This window comes from Mirounga angustirostris, unplaced genomic scaffold, assembly GCF_029215605.1.
Source record: "Mirounga angustirostris isolate CCGP_5_RB_7025 unplaced genomic scaffold, mMirAng1.0.hap1 SCAF_16, whole genome shotgun sequence".
NCBI classification, from domain to species: Eukaryota; Metazoa; Chordata; class Mammalia; order Carnivora; family Phocidae; genus Mirounga; species Mirounga angustirostris.
Window position 1 is genome coordinate 3,780,050 of NW_026991724.1, and position 15,139 is coordinate 3,795,188.

The following is a 15,139-nucleotide window of genomic DNA, read 5'->3' on the forward strand; positions in this document are numbered from 1 at the left end:
CTCCCTGTCAGAACTGTCACTGCTACTTCTGATCATCATCATCATCACACACACGTGTCCCTGTGTCTCACGGATCCAAAGGCCCGCACTCTGTTTCACACTGGAACCTCTCCGCAAGCAGGAGGAATTGTACAGTAGGTGGGGCATCGGCTTCACGGGCAGCATGCTTTCTGGCCCAGTAGTACATAAAACGGTAATGTGTTTACGATGGATGGCTTCTAGAAGGAGCGGGTAAGTGACAGCGTTCACACCCTCCGGCGGGCACGATCGTGGTCCTTCCCGCCGGGTGCCCTGCCTCCCTCGTTCTGCAGCGTCTCACACATAGTAGGGGCTCCGTGAAACCCTGCTGGATAGACCCACCCACCATCCTAGCTGATGCCCCCGATATACAGCCCACAGCAAAGGCACCCCCCTGTGTCAATCCCCCATACACACATCTCCTAGGCAACGTCCCCCCAGGCTCCCTGCAAGGCCCCAGAGTTTCCCAGAATGCCCCGGGAAGGCAGCAGCTCTCCCCCGGAACCGGGGAGCTGCCAGGCCACCAGCGCAGAGCCCCCAAGGAGCTCCAGACCGTGGCCCTGGCTGGGGTGAAACCACCAGGAGGTAGATTTGGCTGAAGTTCCAAAAGGCCCCCACAGACCAGGGAAGCCAGGGAGGGGGACATTTCTCCTGCCACCCAGAGAAACGCTTTCTCCGTGGAAGGACTCAAAAGGTCTGCCCAACACACTCGGAACAATCTCACCAAAAGGGGTGGGGAGGGTTAGGAACTCCGGAGCAGAGTTTGGTGAGAAGTTTCCAGAGTATGTTCCAAGCATGCTCAGCTGAGCTCCCGCAGGCTGCAGGCCAGATGCCGGGCTCCTGGGGGGTCCTCTGCTGAGGGCGGGTGGGGACACAGCTCTGGCCGCCTGACAATGATGACATCAAAATGCAGGCACCCAAAAAGTTACCAGGAAGGGGCTCCTCTCAGACCCACCGTCCCAAAGCAGCTGCTGGGGTGGAGAAATCTTTGGACCAGCATGAATCCTGCCCCTGACACTGACAGCTGTGTGTCCCTGGGCAAGTCACTTTCCCTATTTGAGCCTCTGGCGCCTTGATTTTCAGATGGGGATTAATCCAGATAAGACGGACTTCGAGACACCGCCAGAGAGAGAGGGGCATACATCACTGGGACGACACAGCCAATCCGTCAGAAAGACAAAATCATAAATAAGCAGGAGCCCCCCAATCCATGAAGTAGTGACAACGGACAAAGTTAAAAGGGAGAAGAGACAAATGCAAACTGTAGTACCTACTAACACCCTCCCTCAGAGAGTGTGGTGCAGTGAGCGTGCACACGGCCGTGAGCACGAATACGCGTGTGGGGGAGGGGCAGGGAGGGAGCTGGGGCGAGTGCGTGTGTGCAGTGAGGGGACAGGATGGAAGAGGGAGGGTCTGGGAACGCGTGGGAGAGACGATGAGTGTGCTACGGTGACGGGGGGATGCAGGTGCACGTGGAGGGGGTCGGGGGGATGTCAGAGGAAGAAGGGCCCCCCACCCTGGGCTCTCACGCCACCCCCAGCGACCTGCTGGCCTTCTGACTCAGCCGGCCTCCGGCGACACCTGTCTCCTCCACCCGCCTTCCTTGGACCTGCCCTGAAGCCAGTCCTTAAAACCCCCCTGAGGAAAGTCCGGTTCGTCCAGTCCCCTGACAAGTGACGGGTAACTGGCAAGGCAGGGCCAGGGTCCGCCGGTTAATGGGACGCGATCAGCAATCACACGGCACGGGAGCTCACAAAGCCAGGCCCACTACCACCCTACCCGGCTTTGAAAAGACAAGAGAAGCTCTTGCAGCTTCAAGAAGAGAAGGAGGAGGGTCCGGCCACCAAGCAAGCCTCCTGTTCGCGCACAGAGTGCAAGAAGGTGGGAAGGAGGCCGCTGGGGGACAGTCTGACGCTCTGCCACCCCAGTCCTAGGCCTGGTTTCTCTGCATGGCAGGGCCGAGGGGACAGAGGCCAGCAGCCAGCTTTTGCTTGGCTGGGGACGTGCAGGTCTGTAGGCAAACCCTCAGCTCCTGCACGAGAGGGGAAATGTGTGCCAGAAAGGACCCAGGCCATGGGCCCCCAGAAGGGGCAGAGGTGTGTTCTGCAGGGCCGGTGGCCCAGGGACGCCCAGGCCACTTCACCCTGTCCCCCCAGGTGGCTCCCAGGGCCGAGCTGCGTTCTGCAGGGCCGGGGGCCCAGGGACGCCCAGGCCACTTCACCCTGTCCCCCCGGGTGGTCCCCGGGGTCAAGCTGCGTTCTGCAGGGCCAGTGACCCAGGGACGCCCAGCCCACTTCACCCTGTCCCCCCAGGTGGCTCCCAGGGCCGAGCTGCGTTCTGCAGGGCCGGGGGCCCAGGGACGCCCAGCCCACTTCACCCTGTCCCCCTGGGTGGTCCCTGGGGCCGAGCTGCGTTCTGCAGGGCTGGCAGTCCCTCGGCGCTTGGTGCAAGCAGCCCTATGAAAGGAGCATAAAGCTGCGCTCTGAACACTCCAGGCCTCCCTTGTCCAACGGCCCCAGGATGTCGCATGACCACACAAAAGAAAGAACAGCACATGACTCTGAGAAAGGCCTCTGGAAGGGAAGACGGCAAGGCTGAGAAGCCCAGCCGCCCAGAGGAACTAGATGAAAGGGGCTGGTGCCAAAGCCAGTGGCAAGCAGGCCCTCAGGCCACCCGAGCCTCCGACGCCTGAAGGGTCACCGGGACCCCCTGTGCCCCCCAAGCCCCATCCTGCTATGCCCACGCCCACCTCCGACCTGCCTGCGTCGCTGGCCCATCCCAAACCACACAAGCCTCTTACTCCCGGCTGCGAACCCTCTCATCTGGAAGCCGGGAGCCGAGCTTTACGGGCCTGGGACGGCCTATAAAATGCTGCTGCGGTGTGTCAACACTCTGACCCCTCCTCCGAGCCCCTTGCTGGAAGCCCATCCGGGAGACCCCCAGCAGCCTCCTGTGTGGCTAAAGTCAGGTCCCTGCCAGCCCCACACCATCTCCAGGAAGGGCCGCTCAACCCCGGGCAGGGGGACGGGCCCTGGAGCCAGACCACCCCCAGACCACCCTGTTCTCACCCGGCGGCCCAGCTCCGCCATTTACTGCTAGTAATTCAATCCCAACTCCCAGAATTATGAGGCTTGGCTTCTTCATCTGAAAAATGGGGCTCATGCCACCTCCCCACAGGGCAGTTCACGCCACCCGCTGTGGTCAGGGGAGGAAGGGGCAGCCTGGGGAGGAGGCTGGCATCTTAGCCAAGGCTGCCCAGGTAGCTGGTGGCAGAAGAGCCAGTGACAGGACCTCCTGGGGTCCTGGGCTGATGGCCCATCAGTGGGAAGCTGTGGAAAACGGAGCCAAGCAGGTCAGCAGGACCCAGAGAGCAGAGGTAAGCTGAACCTGGCCTGCGGCGACCTTCCATCTGCTCCAAGTTGTCTATCCTGAAGCATGTAAGATTTTTCAGGTAAAACACAACACAATCTGAAAATACCTTTAAAACACTGAAGTTTGTTCCTAGAGTGTCATCAATTGACAGGCAACATCCAAATAATACGTTAGGAGAATAAAATGGGGACATTTTGAAAACGGCATTACTGCCATATAAACCCCCAAAGGTGAAGACTTCTCTAGATGTCACCATTTATTTAAGTCCTGCCCATTTGTAGAACCTCCATCAGTGACGCCTCCTCCAGGCAGCCTTCCCAGACTCCCATTCCCGCCCCGGGGCCAGGTCCTGGCTGGGCCCTCAGCCCTCCCGGCACTGAACCATACACACCATGTCCACCAACCGTTACCCCCCATGTGGCGCCATCCCGGCGTCCCACGCTCCCCCTGGCATTGTGGCGGGAGCGTGGCACAGCAGTTAAGCATTTGGGCGCTGGAGTCAGACGGCCCGGGTCCAATCCCAGCTCCAGACTTCCCAGCCAGCTGTGCGACTCTGGGCAAGTGACTTCCCCCCTGTCCCTCAATTTCCTCGTTAAGAAAATCGGAAAAGCCACCTTATAAGACGGGTGGAGGGCTGCACGAGGCACCACGGGAGGGCGGCCGGCACAGAGCGGGTGCTCTCAGCATGCTGCGACAACCATCGGTGTTCCCATCATCCTCTCCCTAGGCCTCGCTGTGTCTTCATCAGGACCAGGTGGACGGACAGAACCTCTGCGCCCTTCCCTGTCACTGGCTCTGCCCTCCAGAGGAGACTGACTGGTGGGCAGGAAGACGCGGCCTCGGTGGGCCCAGAGCTTTGAGGGGTCTTCCGTGGACCCACTGCTTCCTCTCCCCTCTTGGCTCTCACCCAACAGCCCACCGGGGGAAACAGGAGCCCCCAGACGTGCCTGCTCCTACCCGGGTCCCAGCAGGCCTGCCCCGGCTCGCCTGACCCCCGTTCTGACTGGGACCTTTGCAACTTTCATTTCAGGTTGCTGGCATCACGTGAAGGAAACCCAACCCAGCAAGGGTTTCCATACAGGGTTCCAGACCAACCCGGCCGGCGGCAGAGAGCGGCAGCCCGTGGCTGGGGTGGCCGGTGCTGGGGCAGGGAACCCGAGAGCCACCGGACTCAGAGCCAAGCCAGACCTCGCCGTCAGGGCCCTTCTCTATGCACCGCTCTCGGGGCCAGAAAGGGGAGATGGCCATAGCTTAGCAGCTGTGCAGGCGCCAAGGGGCTCGGCCACCAGCCCACCATCTGCTCCCATCTTACAGATGGAAAACTGAGACCCAGACGGGGGTGCGGCAGGCACCGTGGGTGTTCGCACCGGAATCCAGCACTTTTGGTTTCCCTGGGCTGGAGTCAAAAGCCCCAAGAACAAGGGCGACCCCTTCCCAACCCTTCTCCCAGAGAGAAGACCGACTCCCGTCTTCCAACACCAACTCGGTGTCTGGAGACCTAGGGTGGGATGTGTGGCTTTGGTCAGTGAGCTGACAGAACGACCTAAGTCCTACTGTGTCCTTAAAACCCGGAGAGGGAAAACGGAACTCAAATTGTTAAAAAGAGTTACCAGGTGACCCCGAAGTTCCGCTCCAGGGGTGTCTACCTGGGAGAAATGCAAAGGGAATTCGCAGTCACCAGGGCTGGGGGGATGGGGAGTGACTGGCACGAGGCTCCTTTTGGAGGTGACAGAAACGCTCTGGAGTAGACAGTGCTGGGGGTTGCATGACTCTGTAAATGTACTAAATGTCACAGAATCGTAGACTTTAGAAGGGTGGGTTTTATGGTATGTGAATGATATCTCCATTGAAAAAGAGATTTAACAAAAACAATGTCTTTTCAAGGTCAGTGCAAGAGCCCTGCCTGGCCCGCCCCTCCCTGCCCTCTGGCACCCCAGCATCCTCGCTCTCCTGAGGTCCCACCTCAGGCCGCTGCCCAAACCGTCCTCCTTGCTCAGGTGACAGCCCCCAGCCCGCCCACCTCTCCCTGGCCACTCCTTTGACTACTGTTTCAGCCCCTCCCTGCGCCCCATCTGGTTTACTCAGGGCTGGATCCTGATGCCCAGAACGGTGCCTGGGACACAGTAAGTGCTTAGTAAAGACAGAACGAATCCTTTTAGTGACCATCACAGCTTTCAAGATAAAAATCCCAAACTCCTGGGCCATGCTTACAATGGCTTCCATCAGCAGTTCTTACCCCATTGCTGGAATCTTCTAGAAGCTTTAAAATACCAGGGCCACCAGGGCCACCCCTCGGAGATTCTGATTTAATAGGCTGGGGTAGGGCCCAGTCACTGGTATTATAAAATTCACACTGATTCAAACCCACATCTAGTCACTGCCAACCACTCCCACAGCATCACCTCCTCTCCCACTTCAAAAACCTATTTAAGGTTCTCCAGCAAACCCCACTCCCCACATGTAGGCCTTTGCACATACTCTCCCTACCAGGAGCACATGACTCCTACACTGACCTGGCTGAGTCCTTTTCAGCCTTCAGGGCTCAGCTTAGATGTCACCTCCTCCAGGAAGCCATCCCTGAACATACCAGTTTCCCACCCTCCTGTGAGCTCCCAGCAGACCCCAGCGCAGAACTCAACACATTGCACAATCACGACCAGAGCCTTTCACCAACCCCCGCCACCCACCCACACGAGCACCCAAGGGCAGAGCCTGCCCGATTCCACACCGTCGGCCGCAAACATTTGTTGATCTCATGGGTAGAATGTGTGGTTCTCCAGGTGTGTTTCCCCAGGGCAGCTCTGGACAAGGGTAGAAGAATGAGCAGGGACGAGAGGCAGAACTGCAGCTGTGTCCCTGTCACAGGACTTCCAGAATTTCTTTCAAAACCTATACATCTAATTAGCTCGTAATACTGAAAAAATAAGCATCAAGTGGCATTAGGTTGTGGGCTTGGTCCTCCTGGTGTGGGGTTGCCCCCAAAAAGGCGATCCATGCAGTTTTTCTGACCTAACATGGGATGGAATATCATGGTGTTTGGGGGGTCCCCACATCCTAGCCTGAATTTAAAACCTAGACCCCATGAAAGGGGGGGATACTGAACGAAGGTGTAAACTTCCAGGGATAAGATTCACACGTCTGGGGAGTCCGGGGATCTGATGTACAGCTGGTCACTGCAGTTCCTGATACCGTATCCATGCTTGAATGCAGCTAAGGGGGTAGACCTTAAATGTTCTCCCCACAAAACAGAAAAAGTAACGATGTGGTGAGATGGTGGTGATCATTTTATAACCCATATATGTATCAAACCAACACGTTGTATCTTCAACTCACACAATGTTATGTGTCAACTCTCTCAATACAGCTGGGAAAAAGGAAAGAAAAATAAAGAAAACCTAGACCCCAGGAAGGCGCTCTCTCCTTCCTAACCGCACAGAAGAGACCGCCAGTCAAGGCGGTCTTTTTTTAAATCTTTTTTTAAGATTTCGTTTATTTATTTGACAGAGACACAGCGAGAGAGCGAACACAAGCAGGGGGAGTGGGAGAGGGAGAAGCAGGCCTCCCGCCGAGCAGGGATCCCGATGTGGGGCTCGATCCCAGGACCCTGGGATCATGACCTGAGCCGAAGGCAGACGCTCAACGACTGAGCCACCCAGGCACCCCAAGGACTGGATATTTTAGCAGCAAGTCCGGACACAGGCTCAACATTTTGTTCGACGGTGCCGGCCGCCGGTCAGACCTCATGTGTGGAAAGCAAACCGCCCGTGACCCCCGAAGACCAGACGTTTCATTTGGACAGACGGGAATACTGCACAAAGGTCACATGGTGAGTAGAAGCTCCTTCCACAATGGCCCCCATGAATGTCCCACCTGGGGCTATGTGGCCATTGGAACTCAAGTTCCCAGGTACTCTACCCAGAGGGCAGAAGTATCGCCCCTCTCCACCATCCCGACCAGGCTATGGAGCCGGGGCAGAAGAAGAACCTGAACTCTAGATGTGGGCGCTTCCCCAGCCCAGAAAATGTGCCAGTGAGGCCACCCTGCCCACAGCCTACAAACCCTCCAAAGACAGTCACTGGGAGTTAACCTTCCAAGGGTAAGGTCCCGAGAGATCTAAGCAGGGAAGGGGCCGGAAAGCTTGGAGGACTCTGGACTTGGCCAGAGACTGCCTCCCTACCGCCCTGCCCCTCCCTGCTTCCAGGGAAGGCTGAGTTTTGGAGATCCTCTGCCTCTGCTTCCTCTTTCCCAGGTGTCCCCAATCGCCTCCAGGTTTAGGACAAGTCCCGTCGGGAGAGCTTACTCCTCTGGGCAGATGGCTCCCAACCCGCCAAGAAAAGCCCAGCCCTCCCCTCGGAGGAGGTGCTCGGAGCTCGCTCGAGAAAGGCCCAAAGCCCAGCCATTTCTCAGCTGCTCCCAGGCACAGGGTGCCAGTTTCGGCCCAGGCGGGCGGCCCCCTCCGGCACCTTCCAGAAGGTTCCCTCCTCCATTCACCTGGCTTAGGTGTCCCATGAGCCCGGCCCCGGGGAGGGGGGCTGCCAGGCCCGTCCTGAAGAGCAGGGAGCCATCGGGGCACAGAGAGCCGGGAAACACGGAAACAGATGTGCGGGCCAGCCCTGACAGGCGAGTAATGACAGACGCTCTCTGCAGGCCTCAGATGTCAGCGTGGAGAAAGGAAAGGGGCCTCAGCAGCAACACCTGTTCCGGGCTCGGAGGCCACGCTCCAGGGGCTGGGCTGGGTGTCCCCGCAGTGAGGGGCCAGGGTGCGGTTAGGTAAACAGCTGCACGCTCCATTCCCCTGAACACTCCCCGGACGGATCGCTGGGTCGCTGGGAGAGGGCAGGACAGCCGGCCCGCCAACTGGCAAGCAAGGAAAGCCCATCGATCACGCAGCAGGCCTATCGGGGACGACCCGCAGCAGGAGGTCCCGGCTGAAATCTGAACACCGGCACAATGCCGTGGGGAGCAGAGACAAAGGGCACCACTTATCAGCTAGGCAGCGACCAGGGGGGCGGGGGACAGGATAGCGGGGCCGGCTGGTGGGGGCTTTTCAGGGCCTCTGGCCCGTGCAAGCTAACTCCCGCCTCTCAGGGCTCCAGGGGTGGGGGAGGCACGTGCGGGGAAATTCGGACCATCCCCCGTCCAGGGCACTGCCACCTTCACAGGGGGAGCCCCAGAGGGGACAGAAAAGCAAGAGACAGTGGAGGCTGGGGCCCGGACGCCAGAGCCGGACTCCTGGCTCCAATGCCGGTCCTGCTGTTACCAGCTGTGTGACCCTGGGCAAATCGCTTGCCCTCTCTGGACTTGCTTTTCCGCTAAGGAATGGAGATGGTGTCACCTCCCTGAACAGGGCCGCTAGGAGGATCCAGCAAGAGTGATACAAGGGAAGCGTGGGGCACGGTCTGGAACACAAAGTGCATTCCGTGAAGCCACCATCATCATCATTATGTCCCCGGATGCCGCCTCCGGCAGCCTGGCCCGCTGCGTCCCTGGGCTCTAAAGGGAGGGACAGCCCAGCCCCCCTCCCCCAGCAGGAAGGTGGGGGGTGGGCAGAGGCCACAACAGCACAGCAGGTGGGAGCCAACGAGACGCAACCCCCAGTTACCAGCACCTCAGAGCGAGAGAAAGGAATGAACGCGTCCCGTTTTCCTACTGCGCACCTGCGGCTCCCACCGCAAATCTTCCAGAAAAAGGTCATCTCCATCTCTCCGGTGCTTCGAGGAGGCAAGTCTGGCCCCGGGTCACACAGGTGGCTCCCAGCAGAACAAACACGGAAACGAGGGCTGGGTGAATGCCGACCCAGAGTCTCAGGGGCGGCTTCACAGAGGGGCCCAGGCGCTGGCGTTCCTCCTCAGGGAGGGGGTACCGGGCCCCCCGAGAGGGTGGGCTGCAGCCTGCCCCGCCAGCCCCAACACAGCGCTGCGCCAGACGCCGGCTCCGAGATCTGGGGGCTACGGGACGGGGCGCCCCCGGGAAGCAAGGAGTCCGGCTGGAGGGAAACGCCGCAAACACCATCCAAACAGAGGGTGTCGGTGACACCTTCCTTTCCTTTCTCTCCTTCTCCCTTTCTCCATGTTCTTCCTAGTGTTTCAGGCCGATTCACTAATGAATGAACGTGGACCAGGAACAACAGGAGCCATCACAGGAGGTGGTATCGATGAGGTTCCGGAACATGCCGTTCCGGCTCAGTAGTTTCCCGGGGGCTACGTGCCAACGCCCCCGAGCCACTCCCCTCGAATCCTCAAACCACACACCAGAGACAGGCGGGACCCGGGAGTCCCCGCTTTGTCCCCAGCCGCGAGGCCAGCGCTCGCCCCTCATGCCCACCCTGGCGCCGGGGGCCGGTCCTGCTCTGTTTACGGTTCTCCACCACCGCACCCCTCCCCCTGACACTGAAGGCGCGGCACTTGCCACCAGATCCCCAGCGTCTGGAACAGTGCCTGGCTCAGAGTAGGTGCTCCATCACATTTGTTAAATGAATGGGCGGGAGGAAGGAAGGGCAGGAGGCTGCATTTCCGGCTTTCTACTGATGACCAGTCAGGCTCTCCTCTAGGCAGGAGTAGATGCTTCTCCCACCCTCTGGCTGTGGGAGCCTGGGAGCCGCAATGCTGCCCGCCCCCCCACACCCACCCCCCCAGGCCGCTGGCCTCACCACCCACCTGGATTGCTGCCACGGCCCAGCCCTGGGTGGATCTCTTCCCGGCGCGTTCGGTGCGTTCCAAGCCTTCTTTCAAGGACTTTTTATCTCTCCCCTGTGCCTGACTCCCAGGCCTGGAGTTCACTGCAACCTCATTCCCCCTCATCCCCACAGGCTCTCCCGTGCCTATTCTGCTGGACCCCGCCCCCGAGCCCCCCCTCCACCGCATCCCACCCATCTTCCAAGGCTACACCTCTGCCAGGGGGTGGACGGAGTGGGGCTCAGGGATGGGAAGACCCAGGTTGAAGACCCACCCCAGCCTCCTCTACTGGCTGCGTGACAGTTGCCGACGCCATCTGACTTCTCTGAGCCTCAATTGTACTCATACGCACAATGGGAGTAATAAGGCCTCACAAGAGCAAACGAAATAACTTGCTTTAGAAACGGTGCAAAAGCAAGAAAGCCAATCAGCCTTCCCAAACTCATGCTGACCCCTTCTGGGCAGACACCAGCTTGCGTTTTCATCCCCATGGGGCTACCCTCCGCGGCCACCTTCCCAGCTGGACCGTTTCCTGCAGTTCCTACCCGGGAGGCCCACACTTGGCATCTCATCAACTCCTGATGAGTGAGCAAATCAACACAGGAAAACTCACCCCAGAGTGGATGTTCTGCAGAAAAGCACTCTGGCAAACCTCAGAGGAAGCGCTCTGATGACTCCGTGCGCCCCCATCCCCAAGCCCGAGACCCACGACCATCCTGCAGACCGAGAGCCACGCAGAGGACTGACCCATATCCCAGACAACCCTGCCCAACACGTCGGGTAGATGGGAGGGTCCCACCGTATGGCAGGCACTTGACTTTCTGGGGGCAGCTGGATGCCCAATCTGTTTGCATACTTGGCCCTCCAGGGGCAGGCGATCCCGATCTCCACTCCACAGCCCAGGAGACAAGCACAGGGAGGGTGAGACACATCCACTCAGGTGCTCAGTGGCCAAGAGACAGGGCAGGATTGGAAGCCAGGTCTATCCTGCTCCAAAGCCAGGCTCACCTCCCAGCTCCGGCTGGCACTTCCGGAAACATCACTTCTTCAGATACCCAGGAACAGACCCACAGGCTGGACGGCCACAGGCTGCCAATGAGAAGTCCAGCACCACGGTGGGGAGCGATACAGTGCGTCCATTTAGAATGAGGGGCCCACCAAAGGCCCCAGTTACATCTCTGTGGTCCGAAAGGGACACTGGCAGAGAAGGAAGCCTGGGCAGAGTGTGAAGGCCCAGGGCAACCACTGGAGGGAAGTGGGAGGATGTGTCCACTTCACAGGTGCAACCACGTGAACGAACGCATGACCCAGGAATCTCCGCACGGGTGCACACGCACATACAAGGGGGAGGCATGACCAGGAGCCTCTCAAACGCATGGAACGATCATCCCTGAACAAGTCAGAGACACTCTTCCCCATCCACAGAGCCGTCTGCTGGCCCCTCACCAGTGGCTCCCACTACAGGCATCTGATTAAAACAAACCATTCTGAGGGTCTATAGCGGAGATTAGGATCATCAGGGTGATCACAACTCACCAACACCTACTTCCCCAGATCCACTGAGGGCAGGCCCGGCTCTGGCCTTTACAAAGCCAGATCCAAAATGAACTGAGCCCCAGTGTGGCTCCTCCCGGGCAGGGAGCGTGAAGGCAGGCGCCTTATAAAGGGGGCGAACGCCAGCCCCCCCCGACCCCCTCCGCCTTCCTCCTGCACAGCTGACTTGCAGAGAAGAAAGACTCTCTTCCCACCAGGGGAAAAGTCTGTTTAGGCCACTGTCCCCCGGGGTCCCAAACCCCCACGTCTGAAAATCTGTTTCCATCTGCTGTGAAGCAACTGGAGAGTCTCAAAGGAAAAGCGTGAACTTGGGGGGAAAGCTGCCGGAGCTAAGTGGGGCCAGCACTCGAGAGTGGAGAGGAATCACCACCTCTGCTGCATTTCCAACCGGGTGAGCACAGGGACCTCCCGGTGACCTGCGCGGCTGGACTAATTACTAATGTTATCAGGCGGATGACAGACATGCCCCGAACTTCCTCTGTTTGACGGACTCGGCTGCAAACACTCAAGTTCAGGCCCGAGCCTGCTGTTTTCAGCAGTGCCCTATTCTTCCACAGACCACTCCCCGCAACCCCCCAACTCTACGTGCCTCCTGGCTCAGCCAGGCCCTCGCACTCCCCACGCGCCAGCCCGGGGACCCCCGGGAGGGCACCTCCTACTGGAACGGACCACACAGAATCAGCACGCCCTCCTCCCAGCACAGAGGAACAGAAAATAACAGGTCTTCCTTCCCTGCTTGAAATCACAGAGGCTGAAGGGAAAACAGCCACTTACCTTCATTGCCGCTGCCACTGGGGAGCTCCACCCCACGGGCCCCTGGCGGGCGAGCCCTGGGCCAGCACACACCAGGGTCCCGCACTCCACGCAGGCGCCGATGATCAGCTGCCGCCCATCGTCCACCAGCAGGCTGTGGCTGGCTCGGAGGGTATAGAGGAACAAGGGCAGCCGGGCCACCCGCACGGCCTTCAGCCCCAGACACCGCTTTTTCTCCTGCTGGCAAAAAAAGCACACGAACGTCTCCACTTCGTACTGCCGCGACCAGGGGCTGACGGTGTGGTGGGCGTTGCGGGCCTCGTGTTGCAGCCACTGGCCCAGCAGGTCGTGGTAGCACAGGACGCAGGTGGCCACCAGGCCGGTGGAGTCAGCAGGCCTGGCACGCGGGGCGGGCTGGTAAACGGTGAGGAACGGGAAGAAGGGCTCCTTCTCGCCCAGGCGGCTGGAGGGGTTCACGTTGAGCTGGAACTCCTTCCCAGGGCCCAGCTCAGCCCCGCAGATGTAGCAGACGGACGCCGGGCTGCCCCGGGTCGGGGCGGGCGGCTCGGAGAGAGCGGGGTCTGAAGCCGAGAAAGCCTGGTGGTACCTGCCCAGGAACCCCTGCACGGAGGTGATAAGCTCCTCGTTCTGGCAGGCCCGGTACAGGGCCCAGACGTCCTCCAGGACGCTGAAGCACTTGGGGCAGCTTCGGACCTCACAGCGCTTGTTGGGGCCCCGGGCATTGGGGGGACAGGGCAAGAGGCTGAGGAAGGGGAAATGCATGGAGCCTCTGGCACTGCCGTTGAGGGTCCTGGAGGCCACTGCCCGGGCATCCTGGGTACAGTCCTCCCCGCAGAGGTAGCAGGCCTCCGGCAGGGCCCCAGCAAGCGGGCCGTCTTCCCTGGGGAGCCTCCGGCCCTTGGAGGCCATGCCGGGCGCGTGGCTGTTCAGGGGCACCACGTAGAGCCGCTGCAGGACGGGCACGCTGGCCAGCTCGAAGTTCTGCCACTGCTGCATGAGCGAGGAGAAGCAGCAGGGGCACACCAGGGTGCTGCCACCCTCGCCGATGGGCTGGGCCCCCGCAGGGGGGCTGTGCAGCCACAAGAAGGGGAAGAAGGGAGCCTGGGCCAGCTTTTCCTGCTTCTGCACGTGGATCTGGTGCTGCGAGGCCGGCGCCAGAGCCGACCCACAAATGTAGCAGCAAAGGCCCTCTGGTGGCGCAGCCCTGCTCTCCAGGGAAGCCCAGGGGACGCCGCCGGCGCTCTCCTTCTCTTTGAGGCCAGGGAGAGGCTGCTCCTTGCGGTCCTCCTCCTCGCTGGTGATGTTGATGTCACTGTCCTCGGACAGGCAGTAGCTCCCGCGGGGCTCCGCCGGCGGCCTGCTCTCGGGAGTCTTGGCCGTCCCGCCCGAAGGGACTCCTTCCATGCCCTCCGCGGGGGCCGCGTGCCCGGCAGGGCCTTGCCAAGGGTCCTGAATGCCCCTCAGGACGCTGGCCCGGGCCTCGGGGACCCAGTGCCTCCCGGCGGCCTTCCGCCTGCGCCTCACGCCGGTCCTGGGCTCCCCGTCCCCGCGCTGCCTCGAGCGCGCCCCCTCCTCCTCCTCCACGTCGCCCTGCCCCGGAGGGGGTCGCGGCGCCGGCCCCCACTCCTGGCAGCGCGCCCCGCGAGGCCCGGGCCCCGGGCGGGGGCTGGCGGCGTCGCGCGCGGCCGGCTCCGTCTCGGACGGGGGGTCGGTGTCCGACAGCTCCGACGGCTCCGAGTCCCGCGTCTCGTCGCCCGCGGCGCCGCCCAGCGCGTAGGCGGCGTTCCACTCGCGGGGGGCCCCGGCGGCCCCACGGCGCCCGCCCGCGCCCGCGTCGCACTGGTGCGGCCGCTTGAGCCAGTACATGCGCTTGTCCACCGGCGTGCGGGCGCGCTCGAACGCGGCCCACTGCTCGCCCAGGAAGCAGCGGCACACGGCGCACACCAGCACGCAGCCGTCGGCCGCGCACAGCTCGCGCGCGCCGGGCGCCGGCTCCTGCTGCTGCAGGAACGGGAAGAAGGGCTGCGCCGCCGCCCCCGCGCCCGCCGCCGCCGCCGCCGGCTGCTTCACCTGCAGCTTCAGCTCCTTGCCGCGGCCGATGCCGCCGCCGCAGATGAAGCAGGAGAGCGGCGCGCCGCCGCCGCCGCCGCCGCCGCCCGCCGCCCGCTCGCCCACGGCTGCCATGAGCCGCTGCTTGCGGGAGAGCGGCGCCGGCCGCCCGCTCATGGCCGCGCCGCGTCCGCCCGGCCCCGCGCCCCGGGGCCCGGGGCCGCCCTCAGCGCCCGCCGCCGCCGCCGCCGCGCCCAACGTGGGGCATGAGCGCGCCGCGAAGTTTGGCGGCGGGCGGCCGGCGCGGGCGCGGGCGCACGGCCGCTCGCAGGGGCGCCCCCCCGGCCCGCCGAGGCCCCGGCGGCGCCGCGGCGAGCGCGCCCGGAACGCGGCGGCGGCGGCGGCGGCGGCGGCGGGCCCCGGGCGGCCGCAGCGGCGGCCGCATGTGCGAGCTCCGGCGCCTGCCAAAGCGTGGGGTCATTTAATTGGGGAGGAGGGGGGCGGGGCGGCGGGCGGCGCGCAGGGAGGCGGGGAGGGGGCGGAGGGCGGGCGCGCGGCGGGCGGGGAATCCCTCCCTCGCGCTCCCGCCCGGCGCCCGGCGCCCCGCCCCCTCGGCCCTCCCTCCCCCGCGGCCCGAACCGCGCACAATGGCTCGCCGGCTCCTATCTGCTTTGCGTCCAGCCGAGAGCCGCGCGCGG

At 62.1% G+C, this 15,139-nt stretch overlaps 1 protein-coding gene across 5 annotated transcripts in view; it reads right to left on the minus strand.

Moving 5' to 3' along the window:
• Positions 1–14,553, minus strand: part of GSE1 (Gse1 coiled-coil protein) — a 400,566-nt gene extending 386,013 nt beyond the window's left edge. For 2 of the 5 annotated variants that reach the window (XM_045890624.2, XM_045890621.2), the window contains exon 1: positions 12,393–14,551. In XM_045890624.2, coding sequence (XP_045746580.1) covers positions 12,393–14,258 — 1,866 coding nt within the window. In that variant the 5' untranslated portion in view covers positions 14,259–14,551. Of the gene's footprint in view, positions 1–12,392 lie in introns of all 5 variants that reach the window. The other 3 variants (XM_045890622.2, XM_064580637.1, XM_045890623.2) reach the window with 2 other exon arrangements.
• Between the last annotated feature and the right edge of the window lie 586 nt (positions 14,554–15,139).